Source organism: Scomber scombrus, chromosome 13 (genome assembly GCF_963691925.1).
Source record: "Scomber scombrus chromosome 13, fScoSco1.1, whole genome shotgun sequence".
In the NCBI taxonomy this organism is placed as follows: Eukaryota; Metazoa; Chordata; class Actinopteri; order Scombriformes; family Scombridae; genus Scomber; species Scomber scombrus.
The window spans coordinates 12,946,320-12,973,526 of NC_084982.1; the positions used below are offsets into that span (position 1 = coordinate 12,946,320).

Here is a 27,207-nt window from a genome sequence, read left to right on the forward strand (position 1 = left end):
AGAAAATGAAAAGTTGTACGTATACATATACGTTACTTTAATTTGATCATGTCTTGTGCAATGATTTGTCTAGAGCTTTATATAGTATATGCATTTCTTTAACATAATATATATTTTTTACAGTTTATAAACAAGAATACTAATAAGGTTGTGATATTCTACATGTTAAGCCCCTAATATAACCAATAAACCATTAAAGTAATCCTTATCATGTAATATCAGATAATATATTTGGGAGGAGGGTCGTATGCTTCTTCATAGAGGCCTTAATATAATCTATTTAAAACTTTAATGATTCATATAATTTTGTTTTTACTTTACATAATAAAATATAGTGTACACAAGGCAAGATTTTTTTTCTACAGCAGTTCACATTGGTTATAAAACCCATGTCTCTTATGTATGGCTTCGAAATCAATAATCAGAACAAAATTACAACAGTTCATTTGTTGAGCAGTGTTTTCAGTGAGTGAGTTAGTGTGGTTATAATAGCAGACATGGTGGCAGAGTGATGTGTCAATGCATTCACACTTTGATCACTGGGGGAGCTTCCTGAGGCCGCCTCTGCAGCTTTCAGCAGACACACGTAGTTCATGACGACCTCATCCACCTTGGCCACCACCTCGCGTCGCTCGCTCTCAGTGCTCAGGCCTTCCACTAGTGACATGCAGGCTTGCGTTAGGCAGCAGAGTGTGTGGAAGCTGTGCGTCAGAGTGAGCAGCAACTCCTCTGGGCTGCTGTATTCCTCGGCCATCTGACTGCAGGCGCCGCTCAGCACTTTGGCCTGCATGAAAAGCAGCTGAGAGACTGTCTCCATGTCTGCCTCATTGACCTTTGGCTTTTCACCTTTGGATGAATGACCAACACTGGAACGCACCACACTGATCATCTCTAAGGCATCCTTTCGTGCAACTGCGAACCCTGTGTGAAGGCTATAGGTTTTTCCCTTCATTGAATTTACACGATCTAACCTTGCCTCGAGGCTCATGTCCTTTCTAGCGGTCACCATGTTACTCTGTTCAGCTTTCAAGGCTGTGTTTTCCCTGCCACTTAAGCTGACAGAGAATAGAAGCTGTGAGTGCTTCCTTCTTTCATCATCATCACCATCAGTGTTTTTCTTTCTTCGTAGGAAGCAGTGACTGAACGGCCCATGGCACCTCCACGCACCTGTATCCAACCTCGGCACTGTCGACTCTGGCAGCATGGAGGCTCCTATAGATAGCCCTCTACGTGATGAATTGGAGGCAACTGAACCCTGGGATAAACTCTTGGGCATGGTTTTGGCAGAGAATATCCTCTGTAATTTTTGGGGATCTCGAGACTGTAAATTCTCACCACCACTCTTCCCTGTAAGTGTGGCTTTGGTCTTCTCTAACAGTGCTTCTAAGCTCCTGGAACTTGGCATTATGGTACTCCAGCTCCTGCTGAGCATCCGAACCCGACATGGCTTCCTGAGGCTGCCTGTCTTGGGGTCACAAGAAAATCCACTTGAAGGGAAAACCAGGGCGTGTGGTTTGGGCTCGGGGCTGGCCTGTGTTAGCGTCCTGGGCTCTGTGCTACTTTGTAATGATGATGGTGACATGATTGTGGTGGTGGTCTCATTACAGAGAGCTAAAGATGACTCTTCCCCAACCGTCTTCAGCTGTGTGCAAGCTACACTAGGGGTAGTAGGAAAACAAAGAGAACTGTTAAGCATCTACCTGACGACACATATTCATATTTGGATTCATTAGTCTCTTACTTATTAACATAGATAAAGCTTAAATGGAAAAATGCATCTGAATTCAACTGCTAGTTAGTTCCTGAATGATTAAATTGATGAAAAGAGCAAAAGTGACATTTTAAGCGAACAGTTCAACTTTTTTGGATTTCATGCTGAAAGTTAGATGACAAGATCAATATCACTCTCATACAGTATGTGTCTGTTCAATATGAAGCTGGAGCCAGCAAATAGTTTGCTTAGCTTAGCATGAGGACAGGTAACAAGGCAATATCTGCCTACCAGCAACACTAAAGCATGCTAATTAACAGGCTATATCTCTGGTATATCTGGTTTTAGGGGAAGCCATGTGTAGGACTATTTCTAAGCAGGGTAGTTGCCTGTCAACCACATAGTGTCAACATGACTCCAGGAAGTCATTTTGCTGGGCTCCCAGTAAAACTATGTCTTGTTGTTTTTTCACTTCCCCCTGTTTCCAGTCTTTATGCTAAACTAAGCTAACCAGCTGCTGGCTCGATTGTGAATTAACAAACATGGTATGGGCATTGATTGTCTCATCTAACTTGGATCAAGAAAGTGAATAAATGCATTGCAGGTAAAAAAAAAAAAAAGTGGTCTTGAGATCTCTGTGGAGGTGCCATTAAAAAAAATAAATCTATGTGTCCTTGTTATAACATGTCCCTCGGTGTTAAATAAAATATAGTGTGGACAGGTTGCAAAGGGAATAGTTTCTCAGAAGAAAGTAGTTATACAACATATTGAGGCCTTGGGGACTGTCAGAAGGTTACTGTTTCTGAAAACATATTTTGTTGTTGGATGGAGGAAAGGAGGTATAACTCTCAGAGACTGATTTCTCAAAACCCAGGCAAAATCCCCCAAATGTATTTGTTGTAATGTTTATAACTGTGTGAAGTAACCCATTAAAGTATACTCCTGTCCTTACTTTCCAGCAGCCTGTGGCTTCTTCAAATGCTACATTCATCGCTTTTATCTACTTACACAGACACAGATTGCAGGGAGCACCCTCCTGTTTAGTTTTACCTGTGGTTTCTTTTATCTTGGGCATTCTGTGACTGCTATCCCGTGTAATCCTGAACCCAGGCTCAGCACTGGTAGCTGCATGGATTTTCCTCAGCAGGGTGGGGTCCATGGGGTGACTGGCCTTCCCTTGGCCTGGGGACCCATAAGCTTTCTCCTCAGTAGTCACATAGCTCAGCCCCTTGAGAGAGGACTCGGACAGTACATGCATATTGTCTGTTGCACAAAGGGGAGAATCCATTGGAGTGACACAGCTGCTGCTGCCTGTGCTACAACCAGCGTCTATAGAGGAACATTGTGAACTTTGGAGAGAATGAACCCCTTCGCTTTGTACTGATGACATGCGCTTGCTCGCATGGTATTCATATAACCGTGCAACGTCTTGCTCTGACGCTGGAATCTTAATTTGCTGCTGCTCATTATCCTGTGAAGAGACATCTCCTTTGGACAGGGAGCGAAGATGGGCATTTAGCGGTTGGCTTCTTTCATCTGAGTCCTGTTTCTCTCCCTTTACTGTCAGCCTCTCTGCGTGGGAAGCCTGTGACTCATTCACACATTCTGGAGCGAGATTCTCTGCCATTTTGTTTCCGGGCACTCTCTGCTGCCATTTTTGATGCCTGTCTTTAAAGTGAGTTCGCCCCAGATCAAGTTGATTCATGTAATAGGAATCCCTCACAGTAAAGGCATTATACTTTCCAACAAGATGAGGGGCCTCCTCTTTAGCTGAATCTTTAGAGGTCACGTGGGCTCTGTCAGAGGACTCGCAGGTGTCTCGTTGGATTTTGCTCTCTGCCTCTCTCTGTTTTCCCCTCTGCCTGCTCATCACTGAGCCCATGTGCATCTTAGTGAAGTATTCACTAACTGATTTTATTTCCATTGTCTCTGGCTCCATCTCACCGCCATCTGAGTGAAAAATCTGGGAGGAGGCGACAGCAGATGATTTTGCCTCCTCTTCCTGATGCTCTTGGGGGTTGTGCTGCATGGCTCCCGCTCCACCATCGTTAGGCACAGTGTTCTCTGTCTTTTCCTCATTCATGGCATGGTATCCTTCTGTCATGGCTACATGCATCCTCAGGTGGTTGTCTGAGTGTCTTTGAGCAGTGGCCAGCTCTGAGCTCTCTGTCATTTCAGAGGAGTTTGTCTCGTTGCCAGAATCTGAGGACTCAGGACTAAATGCACGTGATATTCCTACACCTGTGTACCACAGAAAGAGAAACAGCTCATTAACAACTTCCTCTAAGGCACAAGAAAAATATCACAAATTATGGAATGACTCAAATATAGTTATTGGTTAAGACAGTGTAAGTCAGCATGTAATTCAGAAAAGGAAACTGACAAATAAAACATCTCAATCACTTGAGAACATTCCACCTAAAATTAAAATCTAATTATAGCATCTATAAAATGTTCATAGATAATATATAAATTGATATTAACATGCTGTAGCTATTGGAAATTGTATGTTTTCAGCTGTTTCTATATTAGCAACAAGCATCTGACATTGTGCAGTATGTGGATGATAAAACGTACAAATGATAATAAGCAACATCATGACATCATGACAAAATGAATGATACAGTAATGAACACAAACACTGTTTGTATGCTCAAATGAATGAAGAAATACTCACACAAATGGAAACATAGAACAAAATGGGCTTTATTGAAAAAAAAAATCAACAACAACAAATCAAAAGTGAATGGCTGGAGCAAGTGTGGTGTTAATGAATGAATGTTACAATAGTGTAAGGAGAACCTGCGCTACTCTCTGACTGTGCAGGACTCTGTTCCTCAGATGCAGCGAGGGCCTCGAGTGCCTGTAAAGTGGACACCACTGCATCGTCTAGAGGCTCCCCATGACCCTCTGCTCCTTGGGTGGGCACTGAATCTATGAGAGACACTGGGATATCATTGCAGGCCCCCTGGGCCCGAATCCCGGCCCCCAGCTGCTCCTCTTCATCAGAGCTGTCCCTGAAGCCAGGAGGAGGAGCAGCAATGGCCAAGTTAAGAGAGTACAGCAGCACATCATTGTCCTCCTCGTCATTACCCTCTGGAGGTGGAGGAAGGGAGGTCAAGTCAATGATATCATCGCTGGACCCTGAGAGTGAGAGTAATGAAGGCTTGTCAATGTCACTCATCACTGTGTCCTCCTCACAGCTGATGTCATCCTCATCCTCTGCATCATCTGTTGTCTCTGCATAGCAGATGTCATGCAGCAGCGGCTCCTCAATGCACTCAGTAGGACCAAAGATTTTGGTGGAGTACTGATATCCATCTTCAATGGCATCCATCATCTTATAGTCCTCCTCGAGGCGCCTGTACATGGGGCTGTGATTGTCTAAAATCTCTGGACTTTCATCCATCAGTCTCTGGTAGCCCAGATTTTGGGGGTTTACACTGTCTAAGGGAGGATCTCCAAATATAAAGGAGACTTTTGCACTCCTGGAGGAGTCTTGGGGTTTGGGCCTTGGGACGCTGAGGTAAGTTTGGGTGTAAGGGATTCTGCAGCAATCCACTCTCTCTGCCATGTGCATTGAGTGCTGAGGCTGGTGGATCTCAGTTATGTAGACTGGTTGGCCTTCACATCTCCCGTGGTCGAGGTATTCACACTCCTGGTCAGAATAATCTTGGCTGCACCTTTGGTTATTTCTGTCTTCAAAACCTTTATGGGGTGTACTGTATGTACACTCGATGGCCTGGTAGTTCTGCTTTATTCTCGCTGCATGGCCTGCAAAGACAAACCAAAACATGAACACAGGGCTACTTAAAAACAGTATTGAGTCATCTTGTGATTGTTTCAGACATACTTGTTTCCATACTGTTTGTGTTTTTGGCCACATTGAAGATGGAGCGCCGAGAGTCCACCAGTAATCTATAGTAGCCAGCAGTCAAACAGGCCAGATTCATTGCATCAACAGACTCCATTAAGAGAGTGATGGGCTGTGAAAGAGGCAGATAAGCAGATGACAATGACAAAATAAATGGGAGAGCAGGGCTGTAGAATGAGGTTATAATGACTGCTGAACAGGATTGGTGTTTTCAGGACACCACAGAAAATATTCATAAAATCAGTCAGAACATGCTTTCATTTTAAAAGTGCAGGTCTATTAACCTTTACGTCCAGAACATGGAGTTCCACTCTGACCCTGCTGTCATCTTCTGTATACATCTCAATGCGGTTGACATGACTGAAATCAGCCAGAAGTGCCACCAGGTTTGTTTTGGTGTTAATCACGTGGCTGATACCATATTTGGGTCCCACCAGCAAAGTCACTTCTGTGTGCTTCTCGCCTTGCTGTAAAAGAGAGAGTCAGAACAAATGTTATGTCCTCCTTGCATATTGATCATGATATTTTTTTGGCATCATAAAATGGGAGGTAAAAAGATGATTTCACTCACAATTAGTGTGGATTTAAACACCCGTCCACCATATAGCCTCAAGTCACTGAGATACTTTAGATAATGGACCTTTGCCTGCAAGGCAGTCAGCTGCAATGGAGAGGAAACAAGTGACATGACATTAAATACAAGTGGAAATAATTTAAGTGAGGTATTCTCCACAAAATGTAATGTGCAAACAAGTTAATGTTTAAAAAAAACACGCAAAAAACAGACACTGCAGCATTATCTGTTTTAAAACTTAACCATCCACTAGGTGGTAGTCATGAGTCTTTTCAAAGGCAGTGCAAGGCCAAGAGAGAGCGATGGAGAAAAACACTGTTGGTATAGAGAGGTGAAGAGAGAAAGAGGAAGGGGTGACACACTCTACCTTTTTACCAGGTGGGACCAGGTTCTGGTTGGTTTTGAGGATGTGAGTGAGAGCTTTTTTGATGTTCTTCTCTTTCATACTTGACAGCACTGCAGGGGGCAGGAACAACGCCAGACCCCACTCCTTCCTGTGGACATGCAATTCATAAAGATTAGAGAAGGTCACTCAATCACTGTGAAAAACAGTGAAGTCATCATTCTTGATCAATTTAATTCACCCAGATGTAGTGCATTGATTAACTACAATCCAAATCATTAACTAACCAGCAGGGATGTATCATCTAGCATTGTAGCAGAACAATACTAGTGAGATGATTATTATTTTGTTTTATTACAGCATTTAAGCCTTACTAGTCTCTTCTATAGCTGGAATACACCATTAGAAACAACAAAATGGCTCTGTAGTTAAAAGTAATGCCACTAATTCCAGCCTACATGGTACAATGTGAAACCCAGTGGACTTACTCAATATACTTGAGGGAAACTTTCTGAGACTGCTTGGTATTGATTGTTAGAATATACATTTGCAATGCAGCCAGACGGAGGGCTGTGTCGTATTTCAGCTCTGACCCAAATCTCTCCAATACCACATCGTTACAGCTCTGGAGGAGTCAGAGAGGAGGGAGGACAGGAGGAGGTTACACTTCAGTCTCACTCATGACATTCAAGACAACAACACACCTACAGCCACAGGTTGCTAAGGCCAACATTAGACTAATGTCTAGACTAGGTTCAGGTTGTAAAGTATTTTTTGCTGTGATTTAAAAAAAATTAAAATAAATTAAATGTACTTTAACCATAAACTAGAATGTACGACATGTGCTTTAGCCTATGGGTCTGCTGATATTCACCTGTACATAGAGGTACTCAAACGCCACTGCGTCTCTCCTAAGCAGGTCTACGGGATCCTTCGGGACAAAAGTGATTCGAAAAAAGCACTTCATCTTGTTTGACCCTGGCCTCTGTGTCACCTAGAGAACAATTCGAAGATAAGGTGGGTCCCATTAAGTCCGAACATTCTACACATTTTTGAGTGTATGATGAGTAGGTACAGTGCTTTGCATGCAAAATTTAATATTAACTTTCCATAGGATTGATGTGCAATACATGTCAAATCATGAAGTCTGTCAGGGTTATTACAGTGATCATAGGGATTGAATGAATAGTTTGTCATTTTAGGAAGTATGCTTATTTGCTTTTTTGCTGAAAGTCAGATGAGAAGATTGATCTGTCTAAAATGAAGTCAGATAGTTTAGCTTAGCATAAAGAATAAAAGCAGAGAGAAATAGCTAGCCTGGATCTGTCCAAAGGTAACAAAATCTGCCTACAGCAAATCTAAAGCTTACTAATTAAGATGTTATATTTCATTTGTTTAATCTGTACAAAACTGAGGTGTAAAAACACGAAGTTAGCCAGGAGCAGTGACTTCCCATTACTGAAGTTTCATGTTCACACTTTTTATGTTTATGTGTTTATATCGTCATGTTTAAGCTAACATCATCTGGCATCATCCTTTTTAATTAAATGGCCAGAGAGGAGAACAGTAACAATCTTCTCATCTAACAGTCTGCAAGAAAGCACTATTATTTCTAATTAGTAACTATAATCTATAACATGTTTCATTTACAACCAGTAGCACTGATAAAAAGAAGGGTGTCAAGTCTATTATTCAACTGCCTCTCTACTGTTAAGTAGTTGAGTAGCAGTGAAGAGAGCTGTCTCACCTGAGTTAGCATCTCCTGCTCATGCAGAAGCATGAGTTTACTGGCAGATCCTTCAGCTCTTTGCTCCAGCATCAGAGAGAAGTGTTCAATGCTCTTAATGGATAGCTTCTCTTGCAGGGTCAAGATGACATCCTTTCACATAGACATAGTAGTGTTAGTTAAGTAGTTAATACAACTTGAGAACCGTGCAGATGCAGCAGCCTGCTTGTGCAAACACCATAACCATAAATCATATTAACAGCTGAACACACACACAACATGACCACTACTGTATATACAATCAGAATTTCAACGGCAATAGAAATAAGCAAAAAAAATGATAATTTCTGACCAAGTTCCCCCTTCACATCAGCTAACAAAGCTCAAACTGCTCTTCATGTAAATCATAATATATGTTCAGATGAGGTTCTGAAGGCCACAGTGAAATGAAGAGTTTGCATGTTATAATGCACAGTGCAACTGTATGAGTAACATTCAACATTTAAACTGTACATCACTTTAGATTATGCAACTGCATTTCATAGTGAAGCAAAGTTCGTTCCAGCACCTACCTTAATGGATGTGTTGCTGTCAAATCTAAATGATTTAGTCTGCCCGTTCTCCAGGTACACCTTCAGAACATTTGGCATAAAAAGAAGGGAGTTGTCCTTCACAGTTTCCTGAGGATAGAATGGAAAACATTTGATCAACAAATCTCACTTTTTCAAACTGAAAGTTGTTTATGTACAGCAGTTAAAGAGTATCAGTGGGAGTTGGGGTACAACAATTCTGTAATTAAAAGACTGCTGGGAGGAAAACACTACACATTCAAGGACTCACTATGAAAGTTATTTTTAATATTAAAGGAACAGTTCTTCATTTTGGGAAATACATGTATTTGTTGTCTTCCTAAGATGAGAAGCTTGCCTGGCTCTGTCCAAGGATAACACAATTTGCCTGCCAGCATCTCACATTATATGTCACATTTTTACAATATGTATTTTGTAAGGAATAAAAAACAATATATAAAGTGTTAATGAGCTTTAGATGTGCTGGTGGGCAGCATGGCTTGCTTTGTTTTCCCATTTCAAATCCTTATAGTGAGCTTATTTAGCTGTTTCTTGATTGTAGCTTCATATTTAACAGACAGATACTGTATGAGAGTCGTATTGATCTTCCCATGTAACTCTCAGTAAGAAAACAAAAAGTGAATGTCAAGCTAATTCGTTAAACATGTATATGTGACATTACATTTATGTTCCATTCAGCAGACATAGTAGTGAAAGTCCAGTACGTAAAACTGATGCATCTTCCTTAGAAATCACTGGTGATAGTCTCCTTACTTTGGAGTTGCTCTCACTCCCCCCCCCCCCCCCCGAAAAAAAACAAAAAATTTTTTTCCCTGAGTGACACATCTAACAAATCAGGGAAGCTTTCTGTGAGTGTCCCTCTTTTTCTGTCAATCATACCCACATGCTCTCTATTTCATTTCAAAGGAGAGGTGTGTTTTTTTTTTTCAAATCCTGCATGTCTTCATGGTACAGTTGATTACTCAGATTTCTATCTTGTATTAGCGTATCTTCTCTATGCTGGCTTTAACAGTTGCTATCGTCTCCTGTTATGAACCTTGATGTGAACTGAATGAATCATCGTAGAGTATTACTTACAGGGACCTGGCCATTAATGATGACCTCTTCAGCGAAGCGGACTTTAACAGGATTAGTCTTTAACTTCGCCTTTTTGGCTGCACTGATGAATGCCGATTTAGGTGACTTTTGGAGGGAAAAAAGGAAAAACACAACAAAAGGACAATCAGTTCCTTCAGTGATGAGTCTTTTTTTTAATTAGCTCCACACAATTCAAGAACATGTACGGTCATTGAAAGACGACAAGTTCCCATTTCCCCACTCTGTGGTGATGCAATTAAGGCGGCTCTGTGTAAGGGCATAAGAGGGAGGACACCCTCACTGCCGGTATGTCATTGAGGATGTCTGGTAAACGGAAGCAGTTACAAGCTGGATTATAAGAGCTGCTTGGTCCTCTGTATATTATGGGATACTACACCCATGTTTTTATTCTGTAAATCAAATTCTTAATCAAGTTTAGCCGCTTGTTAAGTGGCTGTTCTTAAAAGACTCCAATGATTAATTGAAATGCTCGGTGAATGGATGTATTTAGATATTACATTATCAAGCTTTAGGAAATGTTGTATGGTATAAAACACTTTAATTATTGTTACAGTATATAGGGAATTATCAGACTTCATCGTTTCAATCCTGCCACGGAAAAAACAGCATATATGTTATGTGGTCTATTTTTGGTGGGAAACCAAGCATAATTCAATTACCACTGACTCTTTATGTGAACTGTAAATGAAGGCTGGATATATGCTCTTGGCACTTTGTTATCACCATCTGGTGCTCCGTGGCTAGTAAATGTTGATGTAGCAGGTTTATCTGAGGTCTTGCAAGGATCTGACGTTACAACATGAGAAGGCTTGGAAACACTGCAGCAATTCAACTCCCTTTGAGTTAGCCGGATTCTTGCAGTCAGATACAGCATTACTGATAAAGTGCCAGCATAAGCATATGGCATGATTAATGACTGCTTTCATAGATTTAACAAAATAATCAGCTCTAAAGACACAGACAGCCCATTGGATTGTACTTGATTTCATTCATATAGAAACTTACTGGGTACGGCTGAACAACAGTCAGCAATATGGATTCCTTGCAGCTCCTGCAGGAAAGAGCATACAAAATATCCAAACATTTTTAATGAGATACATTTTAATAAAATGTTTAAAAAGACAAACAAAAAAACCCCCACTGGGATTAAAGGAAATCTAGAAATATTTCAATCGTCTTGGAACCAAATATTGTTATTTTTGAGACATCAGCAAGAGGAACATTGTGTCCCAGGGATGCTCCTGGCAGCCCTCTCTTGCCTGCAGAGACAGAGCCCATTCAAGGCAACAGGAGTTGTGAAGGAGTGGCCACATGGGCACCCTGTACTAATCTACTGTTTACAGACTGCAGCACAGGTCACACAAGGACCAAACTCACAGCCAGTCACTCAGCTGTGTCAGTGATATGAATCTAATGAAATGCAAGATGCAATCATGGTGCACGGAGCAGGTGGCTACAAGAATATACCATTTCTATCCAGCTAGCATGTTTTTTTTTATATAAAAGGAAAAGTAAACACAGAATACTGTCTGACCTAATCCAGTACTTTCTTATTCAGGATAGAAAGCTGCAGTATTTTTCCAGATCTGTGGCCACCAACTGTAAAATAAACTGTAAACTGAGATTTAAAATGATAGTTTAATTATTTGTATAGTTTTGATTAGATCACATTGTGCTACACAGGTGAAGTACAGTGCCTATAAAACATATTCATTTTCAATGGAAGTTGTGTCATTTTATAACATTAAATTATATGGGATTTAATGTGACTTTTTTGACACTCCCCCCCCCCCCCCCCCCCCGGTAGTGTAAAAAAAAAACATTAAATCTACTTTGATTCAGTGTTGTAAGACAATAAATCATGAAACCTTCTGAGAGGGTTGAATACTTTGAATAGGCACTGTACAACAACAGGTTCAACAACAGGCAAATGGCATCTCACCTTAGTGTGGTGTCATACCTGACAAGGTCAATAACCCTCTCCCTGGGTGCTGAACTGACTGGCTCATCATTAATCATGATGATCTCGTCCCCTGGGATCAGCTTGCCTTCTGATGGACCTCCTGCCAACACACCAAACAACACTTGAGTGGTACAAACTGCTCACAGGCATACCATCGTTCTTAATTTTTCTCGGTTTCATGTGTTGTGGCTCAAGGCTCTAATGGATGCTTACTCACTGAGTGCTGTAATAATCAATGAATCATCAACATAAACTACAGCCTGAGTGGGTTTTCCTTTTTCTTTTCTGGTTCCATTTTTAGAAGGATTTCATTTCCTTCGGGGATTGCGTTGATAATTGTCATGGATTGTATGAGTCACATTTATATTAAAGCTACCGTACAGCTGGGTCATTTTACCTGGTGTGACTGAGCGGACCACCACAGGTTTCTCACTGCCTGCCACAAAGCCAAAGCCAAGGACTGGGTCTCGTCTCATCTCCACCTTCCGGGGCGCTGGTGGCACAAATTTGTCTCCGGCCAGGTGAACCTCCTCCAGGGAGCTGCTCTGGGAGATGTGGCTGTGAGAATGATAAACATGAATATGAAATGTTTTTGTCATCATGTTAGGTTGTTTTTGTGATATTCTAGCATTGCATTTGTTCTGTCTCAAATGTCAGTGTTAAATGTTAAAGTGTTATAATAACTTGAAAATGGAAATTAACTTATCTGTTAAGTATTGAAAACACATTTGTTCAATATACTGATAAATCAGACATAAACAGATTGATCGATAAATAGATACATAGAGAGTTTTTCTTGTGACCAAATCTCCGTAATGTGTTAAGACAGGATGCCAGATATTGTTTTGAAATATTAAACTAGTGCAATGCTGCAAAAATAGAACATGTGGGTAATGGTAATCAAGCTCCAATGCTGTATTCTCACATTGCAGGCTGTGTGATCTGTGTAATTTAGCAGGAAGTAGTTACTGTTTACTGTAGTAACAACGCATTATGTGTTACAGGACATGCTTTTGCTAATAATAATGCAGGACATGTATGATGTTGAAATCCTCTGACTGCCTGAGTTTGAGATTTGTTTTCTCTATGGCTATAAGATTCCTGCCATCCTCACAGTAACATTGAACCTTATTTGAACCTTTACTTTAGTTACGCTAATCAATGCATTTTCCAATGTCCTTGCAGCACAGTTATTATTCCATTTGGCCTTTTGAGGTCAAAAATGTGCACATACTGCATATAGCTCCCACATATCGTGATCAGAGTTTTGCTGTGTTTCTCTCCTCTCTCTGCAAAAGCAGCAGCAGCTCTGTATGGGGCCAACAATGTTGGTTAATTAAAGCTGTGGGCCTGGGCAGACAATGTGTAATTCACAGTTATTCTTGACACATGTTCTAGTCACCACTAAATACTAACAATTAATCTTTCATGGCACAAAGACACAGTGCGATCTGTCAATTGCAGTCCCAATTCTACTGTAAAGACAACAAAAACAAAGGCGACAAAATGTTCAAAGCAGAGTGATTGTCAGCTCATATTTGAGGAGTATTTAACATCTCTTTTTCAGAGCTGTAGAGCAGAACAAAAAAACTTGTTTTCTGCTATTAGGACAAAAAATGCAGCTGATTAATGGATAACAAACGATAACAGAAGACAAAATTTATATTCATTTTTTCAACGTTTATGTTTTTTTGTTGTTGTAATATCAGTCCTGAACTGAACATGGACCCTATTTCTATGATGGTCTCACATTTACCTGTTTTGAGAACTGAGAACATGTATGTCCATAACAGACCGAAATGAAAAGAAGAAATAATGAAAGACAAAGTAAGAAAAATATTTTAGCAAGACTGTAAAGATTGACTTTACCAGCCAATTATACACTGCCTGACCAAAAAAAAAAATTGAGTTCTACTGTTGTTTTTCTACGATTTGATTTCACCAAACGTTTAAGTTTGGTTCAGCAACATTATGTGCCCAAAGAATTAGGTCAGCTGACTACCTGAATATACTAAATGACCAGGTTATTCCAGCAATGGATTTTTTCTTCCCTGATGGCACAGAAATAAATCTTGTGACATTACAGAAGCTTATCTAAACAATGCCACAGCGAATGTGTGCCGTAATCAAAGCTAAAGGCGGTCCAACAAAATATTAGAGTGTGTGAGCTTTTTTTTTGGTGGCGACTTTTTTTGCTAGGCAGTGTAGTATAACAAGGCCTTTATTATTGAGAGTGGGGTAGGTTAACAGCACATATTAACATATGAAAGGGACAGTTCACCTCAAAATCAAAAAGTAGTACTAATTATCCATCTTGATTATTTTGGTGTGAGATACTGAACCACCCCTGCCAACTATGAGTAGATGCACGCTTTGTCCTGCACATTGAGATGGTTCACGGTTGTAGTTCAGTAGAAAGAAAATGGTTCCTACATGAAACTGCTCACAACAAGGTCTGTGGATATTCTGAGTATTCAGGTCATATCTTCTGGAAAAAGACATTGCTGTTTAGTTTTTCAAATGTATCCTTTTTGGTGCTTTGAATGCCATCCAGTTTCTCAAAACTACTTCAAGGCAACTGCCTCAAATTTCACTAACGCTGTACTTAGCCCTCTGCCCACTCCCTTGTTGTGATATGTGTGATTTTATCATGCAAGAGGGAAGGAAGAATCAGAAAGACACCTGCATAACATTATGGCAAAATGATAACTTGTAATTAGACTACAGTTGTGTTTTACTTACATTGCAAAGAAATAAGCAAGCTTCCTGGGAAAATCTCGTCTTTCTGTAAAAGTAAATACTATGTCTTTGTGTAATAAAAGAATCCAGTGGATATTTTGCAAATGCTGACCTGCTGGCACACAGATGGAGCGATCCAATCTTATATTTGTTTGTATGCTACTATTTCAATTTAAACGATAGTCTGTGCTAATCGAATATGTGAATATTATGCAGAGGCCACGCTACATGTATTTGCAATCAGGATATTATCCTCCTTATTTCCATTAAAAATTACACAACCTCATGGCTTCCATGGGTGAACTTGGTAACGCATCTGCAATAAGGGGTAATCAAAGACAAAAGCAGCATCTTCTCTCTGTGCATTCAAATTATATTAAAGTACAGTGCAATGTACAGTTTATACATTATTTTGGTTGTATATCTATACAGTTTATATAACAAACCACTGTCTCTCATATCTTTAACCCCCTTCAATGTTTGTACTTCTGCAAATATGTAAAGTGATTGTGTTCACTACATCAAAATTGTTAGTCATTAAAGAACAGTTTTAAAAATGGCTGTGAGATTTTCCTCACTGAGTCATCACAACAACTCTAGAAAAGCTTGCTCATCTCTCTCTCTCTCTCTCTCTCTCTCTCTCTCTCTCTCTCTCTCTCTCTCTCTTTCTCTCTCTCTCTCTCTCTCTCTCTCTCTCTCTCTCTCTTTCTCTCTCTCACACACACACACACACACACACACACACACACACACACACACACACACACACACACACACACACACACACACACACACACACACACTGATTCATTTAAATACATGCACCCATTGTGCTTTACTAAAATGAAGAGAGTATGCACAAAGTATGGACAAAATGGAACAGAAAACAATGGTAACAGAAAACAATTCCAAAGCCTTTTAACAATCATTTTCCTTCTCCATTAAAAATTAATTGGTTGATAAAGTTAAATAATCACAGAGTGCTCTGGTTTCACTGCAGTGTGGCACAGTGGTCTGTGCTGGTAGAAAAGCAGTGGCGGTATGTGCAAAGCCTGCAGTAACAAGACTGAAAAAGTGGGGCTAATTAAAATTAATGAGCAGGGTTGGCTTTGCCTGTACCAGCATGTCAACTGCTGATATAATGAAACTCATCACAGTTTAACAAAACTTTACTGAGATCCATCTGCCTCTGCAATAAGAAAATCATATGTATCTAAGGTCATCTTAGGAGAAACATTAGTTTAACAGTCCATTTCCATGTGCAGCAAAAGTAAGAACTAAATAAATGTAAAATGTACTGCATTTCTGATTGGCCATCTTTCTGGAAGCTGCTGAAGGGCACCTGTGTCAGGGTCGTGTTAAGTTACCTCTGATGAAACCTAACATTTCTTTACTGCTCCATATTAAAAGCTTTTACATGACAAAACAACAGGAGAATTTTATTATTAAGAATTTATGTTCCTCACTGAATTAGTGGTTCTTCGTTAGTAGCAGTAAAAATCAATCAACACTACAAAATATAGAGATATTTGGAGCTCTTTGTTCAGCAAATCAGAAATAATGCAGAGAGGAATAGTTCAAGTACAAACAGCTACAGTGATGATGATGTTTGTTGAAGAGCTGCAGACGACCAGCACAGCTCCAACAGGTGAACAATTTATTTTACATAATGTGCCATGTAATGGAAAAAACACAGCGTGCCAGCTCAACTCGAGTCATGGCTCGGCATGACTACCCCCAAAACAATGTAAAATGCTATAATGTGAACAGAGCAGTAAACTCAAGGCCTGTGAGTGTAGCAGATGACCCTATGAAGAAATCAAACATGAGTCGACGTCAGCTCGGACTCAAAGTAGAAAAAACGTTAACCGATTACTTCCGCATAGGTTTACCTCATTATTTGACACAATAGCCACATTTAATGAACATCGGACACTATAACATTTTATATATTTATATTATGACTGAAAATAAGGAAAAGCATAATTAGTCCCCTTAAGAAAAATATCTGTCTTTATAAAAATATTTCATTAGATCAATGTGTCTATAATATTCATGAACTTAGTACATACCTTACAGGGTTTGACGTTATAGTCAGCTTAAAATATTTTACATTCTTATGTGTAATTTTTACCATGTCTATGATATTTTTAAATAATTCCATGATCTTTCTCTGTCCTGTGTATTGGACTTTTAGCTTGTGAGTTTATCCAAATGTATCTTAATTTGATGCTTTCATCACCGATATGATATTATTGTAATATCAGACGAACTGTCAGTCTCTGCATTGAATCCAGAGAAGAAAGAAAATGCAGAATATTTAATAACACACCCACATCTGGATTGGTGCAGCCAGTCAGGTGGTGCAGATCAGCAAACAGAAGAACACATGTAAACTAAACGTACTAACAGAGACTAGAGGCCAGAATAACAAATGGATTATTCATTTCTTCTTTTAACAACCATTTCTACAACACTGCATCATCATTTAAAAACTGTTTTCTAAATGTACCAATTAAATATTTGATTATAATGAATCACTCAAATGCAAAATGATTCCAGTGGCACAGGAAAGCGCGCACCCAAGAGGCAGAGACTACTCTACTTATTTTAGTGTTTCCTTCAGCTTCTTGAAATATATATAATTATTTATTGCAATGCCTCTTGAAGTGACACCTTGTTTTACTCACATTTATTATCCCAACAATAAAATCAGGAATCTGTTTCATATGGATTCAATACAATGCATGTCATGTAACATTTTGTCATTCTATTATAACTCGCAAGAAATATTACACTAAACACTTTCAATTAAAATTTCTAAATATGCATGCTTGGACACATTTATCTTGCATTTGTGTATCTTATCTCTCAAATGACAAACTCAACAGATTGCACAAATCTAAACCATATGGACCTGTGCATTCAGGAAGAGTACTGTGTTCTCCCCAGCATGGCCACCTGCTAAACATGGCTTGTTTCCCATTGTGCAGACAGCCATGCATCTAATGGTCCCTAATCATACCCATTAGCTGCTACTGTAGCTCTACAACACTCTATACAGCAATCAGAAGCCACAGTGTGAGCTGCAGTGCACAGTTAACAAAAATGCAAGGAAATGAGCAGCAAAAAATGCTGGTGTGCCACTGTACAAATATTTTTATTTTCACTCTTGTTTTCTTAAAGCATATTTTAGACAAAGCTCAGAAGTAATGTCTTGTTACTGCTGTTCTGAAAGGCTGCTTCAACATGGCTCACTTGTTGGTGCTGAGCAAGTTATATTTGTCCTGCCTGTACTCATAGCCTGTATTTATCGGTATATTTCTGCTGTGTCACTCCGCCTTCTGATGGGTCTGAACAACAACGTTGAATCTGCTAAACTTATCTAATGGAAATCTAAATTTATTAAGTGTTGATGAAATGTGAGACTTGGTGGAGCCACCACTTTGACATTCTTGTGTATTGTGAATAGAGATTAACATATTTCCATCTCATGCTTAATAATTACTATTAAGCATTAAGAATTAGTTGATCTAACCAATTTGACAAGAAGTTAAATCTGATCTGTTCAATATTGTTACAGCAGTCCCTACACTACATTTCATCTCTTAAAGGGGATCTATTATGCTCATTCCCAGCTCAATATGTTTATTGTGGGACTCCATTGGAGTAGCTTTGCATGATACAGTTCAAAAGACCCTCTTTATTTATCTCATGTCGGACCTTTATGTAGCCCCTTAGTTCAGCCTCTGTCTCTTAACAAGCAGTCATACCCACTGTCTCTTTAAGGCCACCCTCCAAATGAGCCCACTCTGTTCTGAGTTGCCAGCTTCAGGAAGCTTAATGAGGGGTAGCACATATAAGTTGAGTTAAGTTGTTGTCGATGCAAACCCAGCATTTCCTGTTTCACTACTTAATATTAAAAACCTTTAAATCGGATCAGTTAGTAATAATTGAGGAAGGAATAGTCCTAGCAGAAACAGCCACAGTGAGATGTTTGATAACAACCTGCAGACGACCAGCACACCTCCAACAGGTAAACTACTTATTTTACTTTTCCATGCTGTGAAATGGAAAAACATAAACAGCGTGCCAGCTCTACTCGAGTCATGGCTCAGTTTGACAACCCCTAAAATAATGGGAAAATACCATAATGTTAGTGGAGCAGAGCAGTGAACTTGCACGCTGTGCATGAAGCAGATGTCCATATCAAGAAAACCATCACAAGGAGACATCAGCTCTGTTTGAAAGTAGAAAAAACAATGTTGAAAACTGAGCATTCAAAGCAATCTGAAGCTGGTGCTTTTTGCTCACACGGATTACTTTTACTTATGTTTACCTCATTATTTGAAATTTGTATTATATATAATGTATTTATAATGTATAATGTACAATGTAATGTATATACATTGCATTGACTGAAAATAAGGAAAAACATTATAGGTCCCCTTTAAACACTATGTGTCACACTGTAAATATTAAATGGCTGCTGCTTTATTCATGTGTTGCTGTCACGCAGATGAGACATGTGTTCCTTTGGAAAACACAACAATCTACTATCAGAACCCTGCAGCCTTGACAAACTCAGATGGCCACTGACAGTCAGAGAAACAGGCATTTGATTATTCATGAGTCTTCCTCAAATTTAGAAAGCTAAAGCTGGAGCCAAAACAGCCCCCATGATCTGCCTCATCCAGACACACTGCATCCAGCACTTTCACTGCTCCTTTCTTCTTATATAACTCCACTGACATCACACTTCTCATGCTATAACCCATGTGTGACAAGTGCTCACCTCCTATTCAGTATATCATTCAAATATATTCATATATATATATATATATTTTTTTTTTATACACTAGAGATGCACCTACAATGTAAAGATGATTGTGCATGAGTATATGTTAAAATCCATTATGATAAATATTTAATGGCAAGAAGTAAAAATCCAGTAAATACATAGAAAAAAACTGTCTGAGTGGCTCACAAAGGCTCCTTATATTTTTAGATCTAACATTAATGTATATTGCACATCTCTGGTGCAAGAGACCAGCCCAGACAAATCTACAGATCACAAGCAAATGCTCACTTGTTACATTAGAAACAAATGTACACAAATATACAAGAACCAGCAAAGAGTTTCTCTTTACCTGCCTGTAGAGATTTCCAGAAGTGCCAGTTACAAAGGATTAATCACGCTGATAACGCTGTAACGGAAGCAGCATCCTCAATGAACGTGCAGACCCTCAGAGACCCACAAGTCCCTGAACAGGTAAAATTTCTTCAGCAGCAGTGTACAAACACACTCTCTCAATAGCCCTCTTCTGCATTTGGGAGACTGCATGAGGAGTATTGTGGGTGTGTGAGAGCGTGAGAGAGAGTGAGAGTAGGCATGGGCAGAGTGTGCGCAGCAGTGGAGGGAACAGAGAATCAGTATTCTGAATGCACAGATGGAGACAGTGACGTGGCTGGAATAATCACAGGTTTGTGAAGCATCGGAAACATCTGGGACAGAGGGAGCTCTCCCTCCGTTTCTTTAAACACAGGGTACTTACTTGATGTAGCAGTCACGCCCCTCTCTAATAGTGCCCATGTCCCATCCATTAGGGGGTCCCTGCGAAGAACTCCAGGTCCCTGAAGGGGGGGGCCAGCCTGAGGATTTGGTCCTGTGGCTGCAGTGGAAGAAAGGGAACAGAAATCAACTTCATATCATATATTGTTAATTAAAACCATTAAAACCTACTTGCATGACACCTGCAGAAAAACTCTAATAAATTCAGGTGGTTCAGAGTATAGCTCCTAATTACTCTTAATAATCTAACTGCAAGATAATAATCGCCACAGAGATATCTGAATCATAATGGAAATAAATGACTTGTGAGCTGAGGCGATTCAACCCAAGTGATAAGGGAACGCCTGATTCCAGTGTGATCAACAATGTTCTATAGTCACAGTTCACTCAGCGAATACAAATCAAATTAATTACATAAGCTAGACACACAGGCGGAGTTGTCATGCCTCACTCTTGTGCTTTGAGAGGCATGAAATTGGTTTTATTTCTAGATGTCAGCACATCTTTTATAAAAGAAGCCCAGAGGAACTCTCTTAGAAAGTACTTATTTGATTTGCTCAATGCCAAGACGACTTGATATAGTTTAGCAGAGAATACAGCCAGCTATAACCATTGTTTACAAAATGATCAATTGTATCTAGATCTGAATTTTATCAGATTTTCTCATTTCACCATTAAAATATAATTCAGCATCAGCCATTTCCCTGTGCTACAAGTTGGCAGAGTTCAGGTATTTAGAGAAGTAATTGTTTAAATGTTTCATCTGTCTTTTTGTCTGTACCCCCCTTCCTTGTCTTTCCTTTATCTCTGTCTTTGTGTCTGCACATTGGTGATGCTATGAAAGCAGTGGCAGCAAGTTATGTCACTTCAAAGGCTTGTCTGCCGTGTAACAAGGCTCTTCGCATTCATTATTCAAAGCCTCTCTTTCTTTCCCTCTAAATGTTTCCCCAGTTACTGTACCGATGATTATAAAGTGTGTGCAGTGGGCTTGTATCTGTGTGAGTGTGTGTGTGTGTTCATGACCATATATGTCCGTATTTGCACACGTGTATGTTTCATGAGATATGAATAAAATATTGCCAGCTCATCGGCCTAAAGTTGTTAAGCCACCAAGTGCAGTTAGCTGTAAAATAATGCAACCAAAGCTAAAACACAGTTCTGGGGTCACTTTAACTTAGGTAAAGTCACATCATCGCTACAGCAAATAAGTCATAATTGATTCATAAAAGAACATACTTAAGATACTTATTTATTGCAGTTTATTATAAGTGTAACTCTGAATAACAGGAAGCAATCTGATTTCTTCCCCAATACAGCAGTGTGTTTGGGGGATATTTGAGTTTCCACACAGATATGGATTTATTTGACCTACAGTGCATTAGCTGGAAGCAGGCCTCAATGGTGTATATTTAGAACACATTTCCTGCAGCTCAAATGATGTGTGTGGACACAAATGGATACGGTCTGACACTGTTGGAGCCATGTTCACCTCATTGAGTCCTACTTGTACCCTCCATTTCAGCTTCTGGGTTCAAGCTAACAGCCATGTCAACACGAGTAGTGTTCAATGTTGCATATTGCACAGGTCAACGATTTGTAGCATATGAATACTGTTTTATAATTATATTATTTTTCCAGGATAGCAGTGATATGTTTAACATTTCTCCAAAGGTTTAAAGCATTACAGAACATGTTGTACTTACAGTTTCAGATGCTGTGCCTTCAAAGTATATTCCACAACTGACAAATTGTCCCACAAAATCCATTTTCCTGTTTTTTTGTATCGATGGCACAGTCATAGATACTGTGATCTTTGATTTCTTTTGTCTGCAGGCACAAGGTGCATTATGCCATTGAGTCGCAGCACTCCAGCTTACAGAGAGGCTGAAAAGGTTCACCCACTGGTGGACAGTGAAACTGATCTTCCTCAGTTAGCATAAATAAATGATGCCTGCACAGTCACATTGGACTAAGTAATCGCGCGTCAAGTGGGTAAGCCATGCTGCACAATTCATGAACAGGTTACCCAAGAGTCAGAAAGAGGACAATTAGGAGAAGTTGGAAGCAAACTTTTTTGTATTTTGCACATCTCTTATGATTTTGCTGACTTTACTATTCAAAAGAAACAAAGAAGTAAGCAGTTAAAAAGGATTCATCTTTCATAAAAATAACCATCACGAAGTACGTTGCAACTTCATGCAAGTCTAAGCCCTTGCTTGCACAGCAACTTCACAGATTTATAATCTAAATTAGAAAACAATTTTATTTAAAGACTTAATTTAATTTCTTAATATTTGAATAGGGATGCACAGTGACAATAGCCTACCATTCAAATTAATCAGTTACTTGGATTTGGAAGATATTACTTTAATTGTAGTGTGTGAAAGATGGGGAAAAGATCACTTTACAGTCCCTCATAAAAATTGCATGAACAATGTGATCCTTGCTTTATCACAGTAGTTCACTTTCACTTTCATCTCTCTGAATGCAGGCTAGTCGTGAAGAAGCATTCTGCTGTGTTATGAAGGCTGTAATCCTGTTCATGTAGGCAGTAAGTATGCATTATAGACAAGCCACGGCTAAGAAAAGCACATCCCAACACAGACACTCAAGTTAGTCTGAATAATTCACATCGATAATCTCCATGAGGGTTGGCTATATGAAACCTCACTCTGGCACCACAGGACAGCCTTTATACATTGAGGGGTGAAGAAGTATATATATTTTTTCATGGGACAATGAGAAGGTTATTTCCTTTGACAGGACCATGTGAAAAGTGTTCCCCTTATATGACTCCTTTATTTATTGTAAAATTTTACTGGCATTTATGTGCTGATAACCAGAGGACTCTTTTTCTCATGGCTTGTATGCCTCTTTCCCAGCGTACATTGGGCTCGAGGCTGGGAAATAACCCCAGACATACCCAGAGAGCCATATTAATCTTAATTTTCCTTTAGATATACCATCATGAATCACATTATTCTCTTCCACAGTAGCCGGTTTGGTGTGTATCATTGAATATAGGGGTTCAATCTCACAGGATAGTCTACATTACCAAACCATTCCCATTTTCAGAGCCACATTCACTGCTTCTACTGCATAAACACACACATACGCACATGCACACATACACACAAACACACACAAACTACAAAAGTAGTTGAAATACATTCAAAGACAGAACAATTCTCTTTATAGTCTTTATGATTTTTTTTGTATCCAGTGCATGAATAATGATCTCTGTGAGCTGTCTCATCAGTCCATTACACTATATTACCAATCACTGAACACACAATTCATCTCAAAGTCAAATAAAAACAAAAGGTACATATTTGCTCTCCTTGTGTGATGGGGGTGGGACTGTGGGGAAAAGTACTGAGATACATGGTTAAGAGGCCATGATGCTGATCTTGAGTTTAACAAAGACATTTATGCAGAGCTAGACCACTAATGTGATTCTGTTTGGATATGAAATGTGGAGAGAAAGCAGATGAGATGACCATCTCCAGGGAGGAGGCCAGAGAGTGGAGCAGAGAAGTGGCTCAGACAGAGAGGAACCTCTTTGATTAAAGGCCTTATTCCTCTGCTTCTCTTAGACTGCCTCCATCCTTTTGAGGGCACAGACGCATTGCCTTTTGTTTCAGAAAAAAACAAAAAACAGCTGCCCCTTGCTTGACTTCTTGAACCACCACCTTGGCTGTAATGCTTTTGTCAACATGACAGCACAATAGAACATGCTCCAGTCCACTTTTTACATTGTGCACTGCTATTCATACATCACTGTTATATTGCTGAATGTAGCAGTTGCTTAGTCTCATGCTCATTTTCTGTCTTATTCTATGACTATATCTCATGGTAAGACCACTTTACATTATTGCTCATTTGACATTAGATAAGAAAACACTGTGTTTCATTTGATATTCAACAAACCACTTGCATATCAGCCAAACAATGATGACACAATCATCGCACTAACACAACCAAATCACACACCATGGGTGACTATATATCGCCACATATACAGTGATACTGAAATTTTTTACACAAGAACATTCGCTTCAAGATAAGAGTGTCTATTTTTCTCCATTATTCCAACTGAATACTGTATTTGTCTTTGGGAACACTGATATCGTTGCCATGGGCAACCGCACTATCCTGAGCAGCTCTCTGGTGCCTCTGTAGAAAGGTTTTTCGTTAGTTAATCTCCACTGGGTAGGAATAAAACTGCATCTTGGAAGCAGCCCACCCACTATGATCCTCCTGCTATTTAACAGAGAGTAAGTGAACCGCACTCCTTCTGTTTTTAGTTTACCTGTAAATAAGAATATTGAACTTATAATGTTATATCCTATCCAGACATCTGTGTTTTTTATCAGCATTTCGTTATTGCACTGCATTTTCCTCAGGCCTCCTTTACTCCAGAGTGCTCTATGTAAAACTTCAACCAAATATAGTGATGAACTTACCCTGTGGGAACTTAACTAGACTTGGATTCTCCGGCACCTCATTGTGCTATGTACTGCTTTTATGCTAAAAGCTCTAAAGGACAGAACAAAGTAAATGGTTGCCTGAGACCTCATCCACAAGCCAGCTGGCTCCCATTCCTGACCCTGAGCCATTTCTGATCTACTCTTCCCGAGCGCTTCTGATTTGAACAGCTAAGTATGACAGATCTTTTAGTCGTTGTGTACTCTGATGAACATTTAGGCTAATCAATTTGTGTCCAGACCAGTGATTTCCTGTGCAAAAAGTTTGCAGTCAAAACATGCCGAACAATGACTCACATAATAGATTTTTCAAATAAACACAGCCCAGAATGAATCAAGCAACAGCAGAAAGCCATGCAGTTCAACCAAATTTTATTGAACCGTTCTTCCATATTATTCATGTTACTCTAGAAAAAATCACAACAATAGCATTCAGTAAAAAACATTTCCACTCACTCATTTGATGAACACAACTGTGTTTTATATAAGGGCTACTAAAAATAGTTGCATCAACGCATAATGACAAATAATCTAGATTTCTTTTATGCATGCAATGCAAGCATGCTCAGCAATCACCTAGACACGTTTAATCAACCTCATTGAGTCAGGTAATCATTGTGGTTGTGATAAGTGACACTTTCTACATAAATATGGGATGTTCTAGCTCATCATCATGTCAGTGCCATTGCCATTTATACTTCCCACCGTGTGTACTAAAAGTGTGACAGCTAAGTTAACCCAAAGTGCTACATGGGAAGATCAAAACAGAGCAGCTCATACACCTTCTGCCAAATGACTCAAACTTGCTTTTTCAGATTAGATGAACGGATGGTGAGAGTTAGATATATTTCAATAAAAGAACATGAATGTGAAAATCTAGATTCAAACACAACAAGGAATAAGGTTTCTTTCTCACAGCCGACACATCTGGGGGTGTTGTAAGGCAGGAGGAAGAGACAATGAGAGGAAGCGTTGCCTTTCTTGTAGAGCACTGAAATACATACAGTGGTTTTCTCTGTAAAATGGTCTGTCAATCTCAGCAAAACAGCATCCGCTGACTTAAATTCTTGCTGGCAGCTGAGAGGGAAAAAACAAAAAATGCCACTGTAGCAGTGGTAACTCGTAATCAGGGATAGCATTGTGTGGCATTATTAACAGTGACAGGATGCAGTGACGTCTGTGGTCCACTGGGAGCCGCATCATTAATGCTGCTACGGAGGGATACTAACTGGGAAACAACACTCCTGTCATCTGATGGAAAATCCCTGCTACCTGCCTGCTTTCCTACATTAAAGGAAAAAAAGAAGGAAAAAAAACCTTTAATTTACGTATACAGACAATACAGAGGTGCAATATCATGTGCAATATTATCTCTCAATATTAGTCTCCACACTATTTAAACTGCAGTGACTTGCTTTAGTTTTTGTCTAATGTATTTCTCTAAAAAAATAAATAAAAGAACATTATTACCATTGCAGTCTGCTGATGACTCATGAAATCCACTGAATGGGCATTCTTTTGACACATATACAGTTTCTGATTTAATACTTCCCATTTTTGAATAGTTGTTCCCACCATTAGGGGTCTGTGGTGTTGCTGATGGAGCCAAATCCCCTAGGAGGATTACTGTCCACTGGGGAAGATCAACTCAATCTAGCAGACCCATGGGTGCATAAGGTGAGGTGTCTGCCCTGGCAATGAATGAATTCCTCAGGCTTGTTAGCTTACCATTGTCACATATACTTCCCATCACTTATAAAGAAACAAACAAAGCCTATTTCAGTTTTCTCTCACACTTAAATTTACCATATGAAGAAAAAAGAAAACTACAATGTGGGTTTGCAATGTCTTCCCTTTTATAAAGTTTATATTGTAAAACAGAAATCTTTCAACTTCATCTGCTTGTTCTGTTTAGAGCCATAGGTATGTGAACTTGACCACTCATCTTAAATGAGCAACCAATGACAGACCACAATCAGTTATTCATGTAAGGAAGACATGTTTTATACTGCCACAATAAATCCCTAATTTGAATTTATTTAAATTAATTCATATGGACCTTTAACTGAAGTGATTAAAAATATGAAATAACTGCAGTTAATTTTCTCTATTGTTTCAAACCATATATGGTTCCATGACGTTTAAAAACCCCACATATAAAGCAACAAACAGCGATGACCGTCTGCAGTATAACATACTTATGAAGTTATATACAGACATTTTCGATACATGAACTGCATCAGCTTCTGCATCCACCCCCACTCCCATCTCCCTCACTTGCTCATTCATTTCACATCATACATGACTGCACAACTTATTCTCTTGAGCAATCGATAACTCAGCATTTTTAATGACCGTGCCCCACAAGTGATTCAAGTGTGGCTCTGTAAATCATGCCTATGAACGCACAAAACACCGCCTTTTAGAGAAGGGAACAGCACATACAGTACACAGACAGGCACATACACGGCAGCATCCACCGGACTCACCCTGACAGCTTTGGCATCTTCACAAAGCTGAACACATCCAT

The 27,207-nt window shown here is 39.5% G+C and overlaps 1 protein-coding gene across 1 annotated transcript; it reads right to left on the bottom strand.

Moving 5' to 3' along the window:
• Nucleotides 1–442: 442 nt before the first annotated feature.
• Nucleotides 443–27,207, bottom strand: frmpd4 (FERM and PDZ domain containing 4). Its single transcript, XM_062431268.1, has 17 exons — nucleotides 27,167–27,207; nucleotides 20,174–20,290; nucleotides 12,277–12,437; nucleotides 11,877–11,979; nucleotides 10,922–10,967; nucleotides 9,896–10,000; nucleotides 8,801–8,908; nucleotides 8,250–8,381; nucleotides 7,377–7,496; nucleotides 6,991–7,127; nucleotides 6,527–6,653; nucleotides 6,157–6,246; nucleotides 5,870–6,052; nucleotides 5,565–5,697; nucleotides 4,514–5,485; nucleotides 2,762–3,952; nucleotides 443–1,653 (listed from the first exon to the last, which is right to left on the bottom strand). Exons 1-17 carry the CDS (start codon nucleotides 27,205–27,207, stop codon nucleotides 443–445), a joined length of 4,977 nt encoding a protein of 1,658 aa, XP_062287252.1.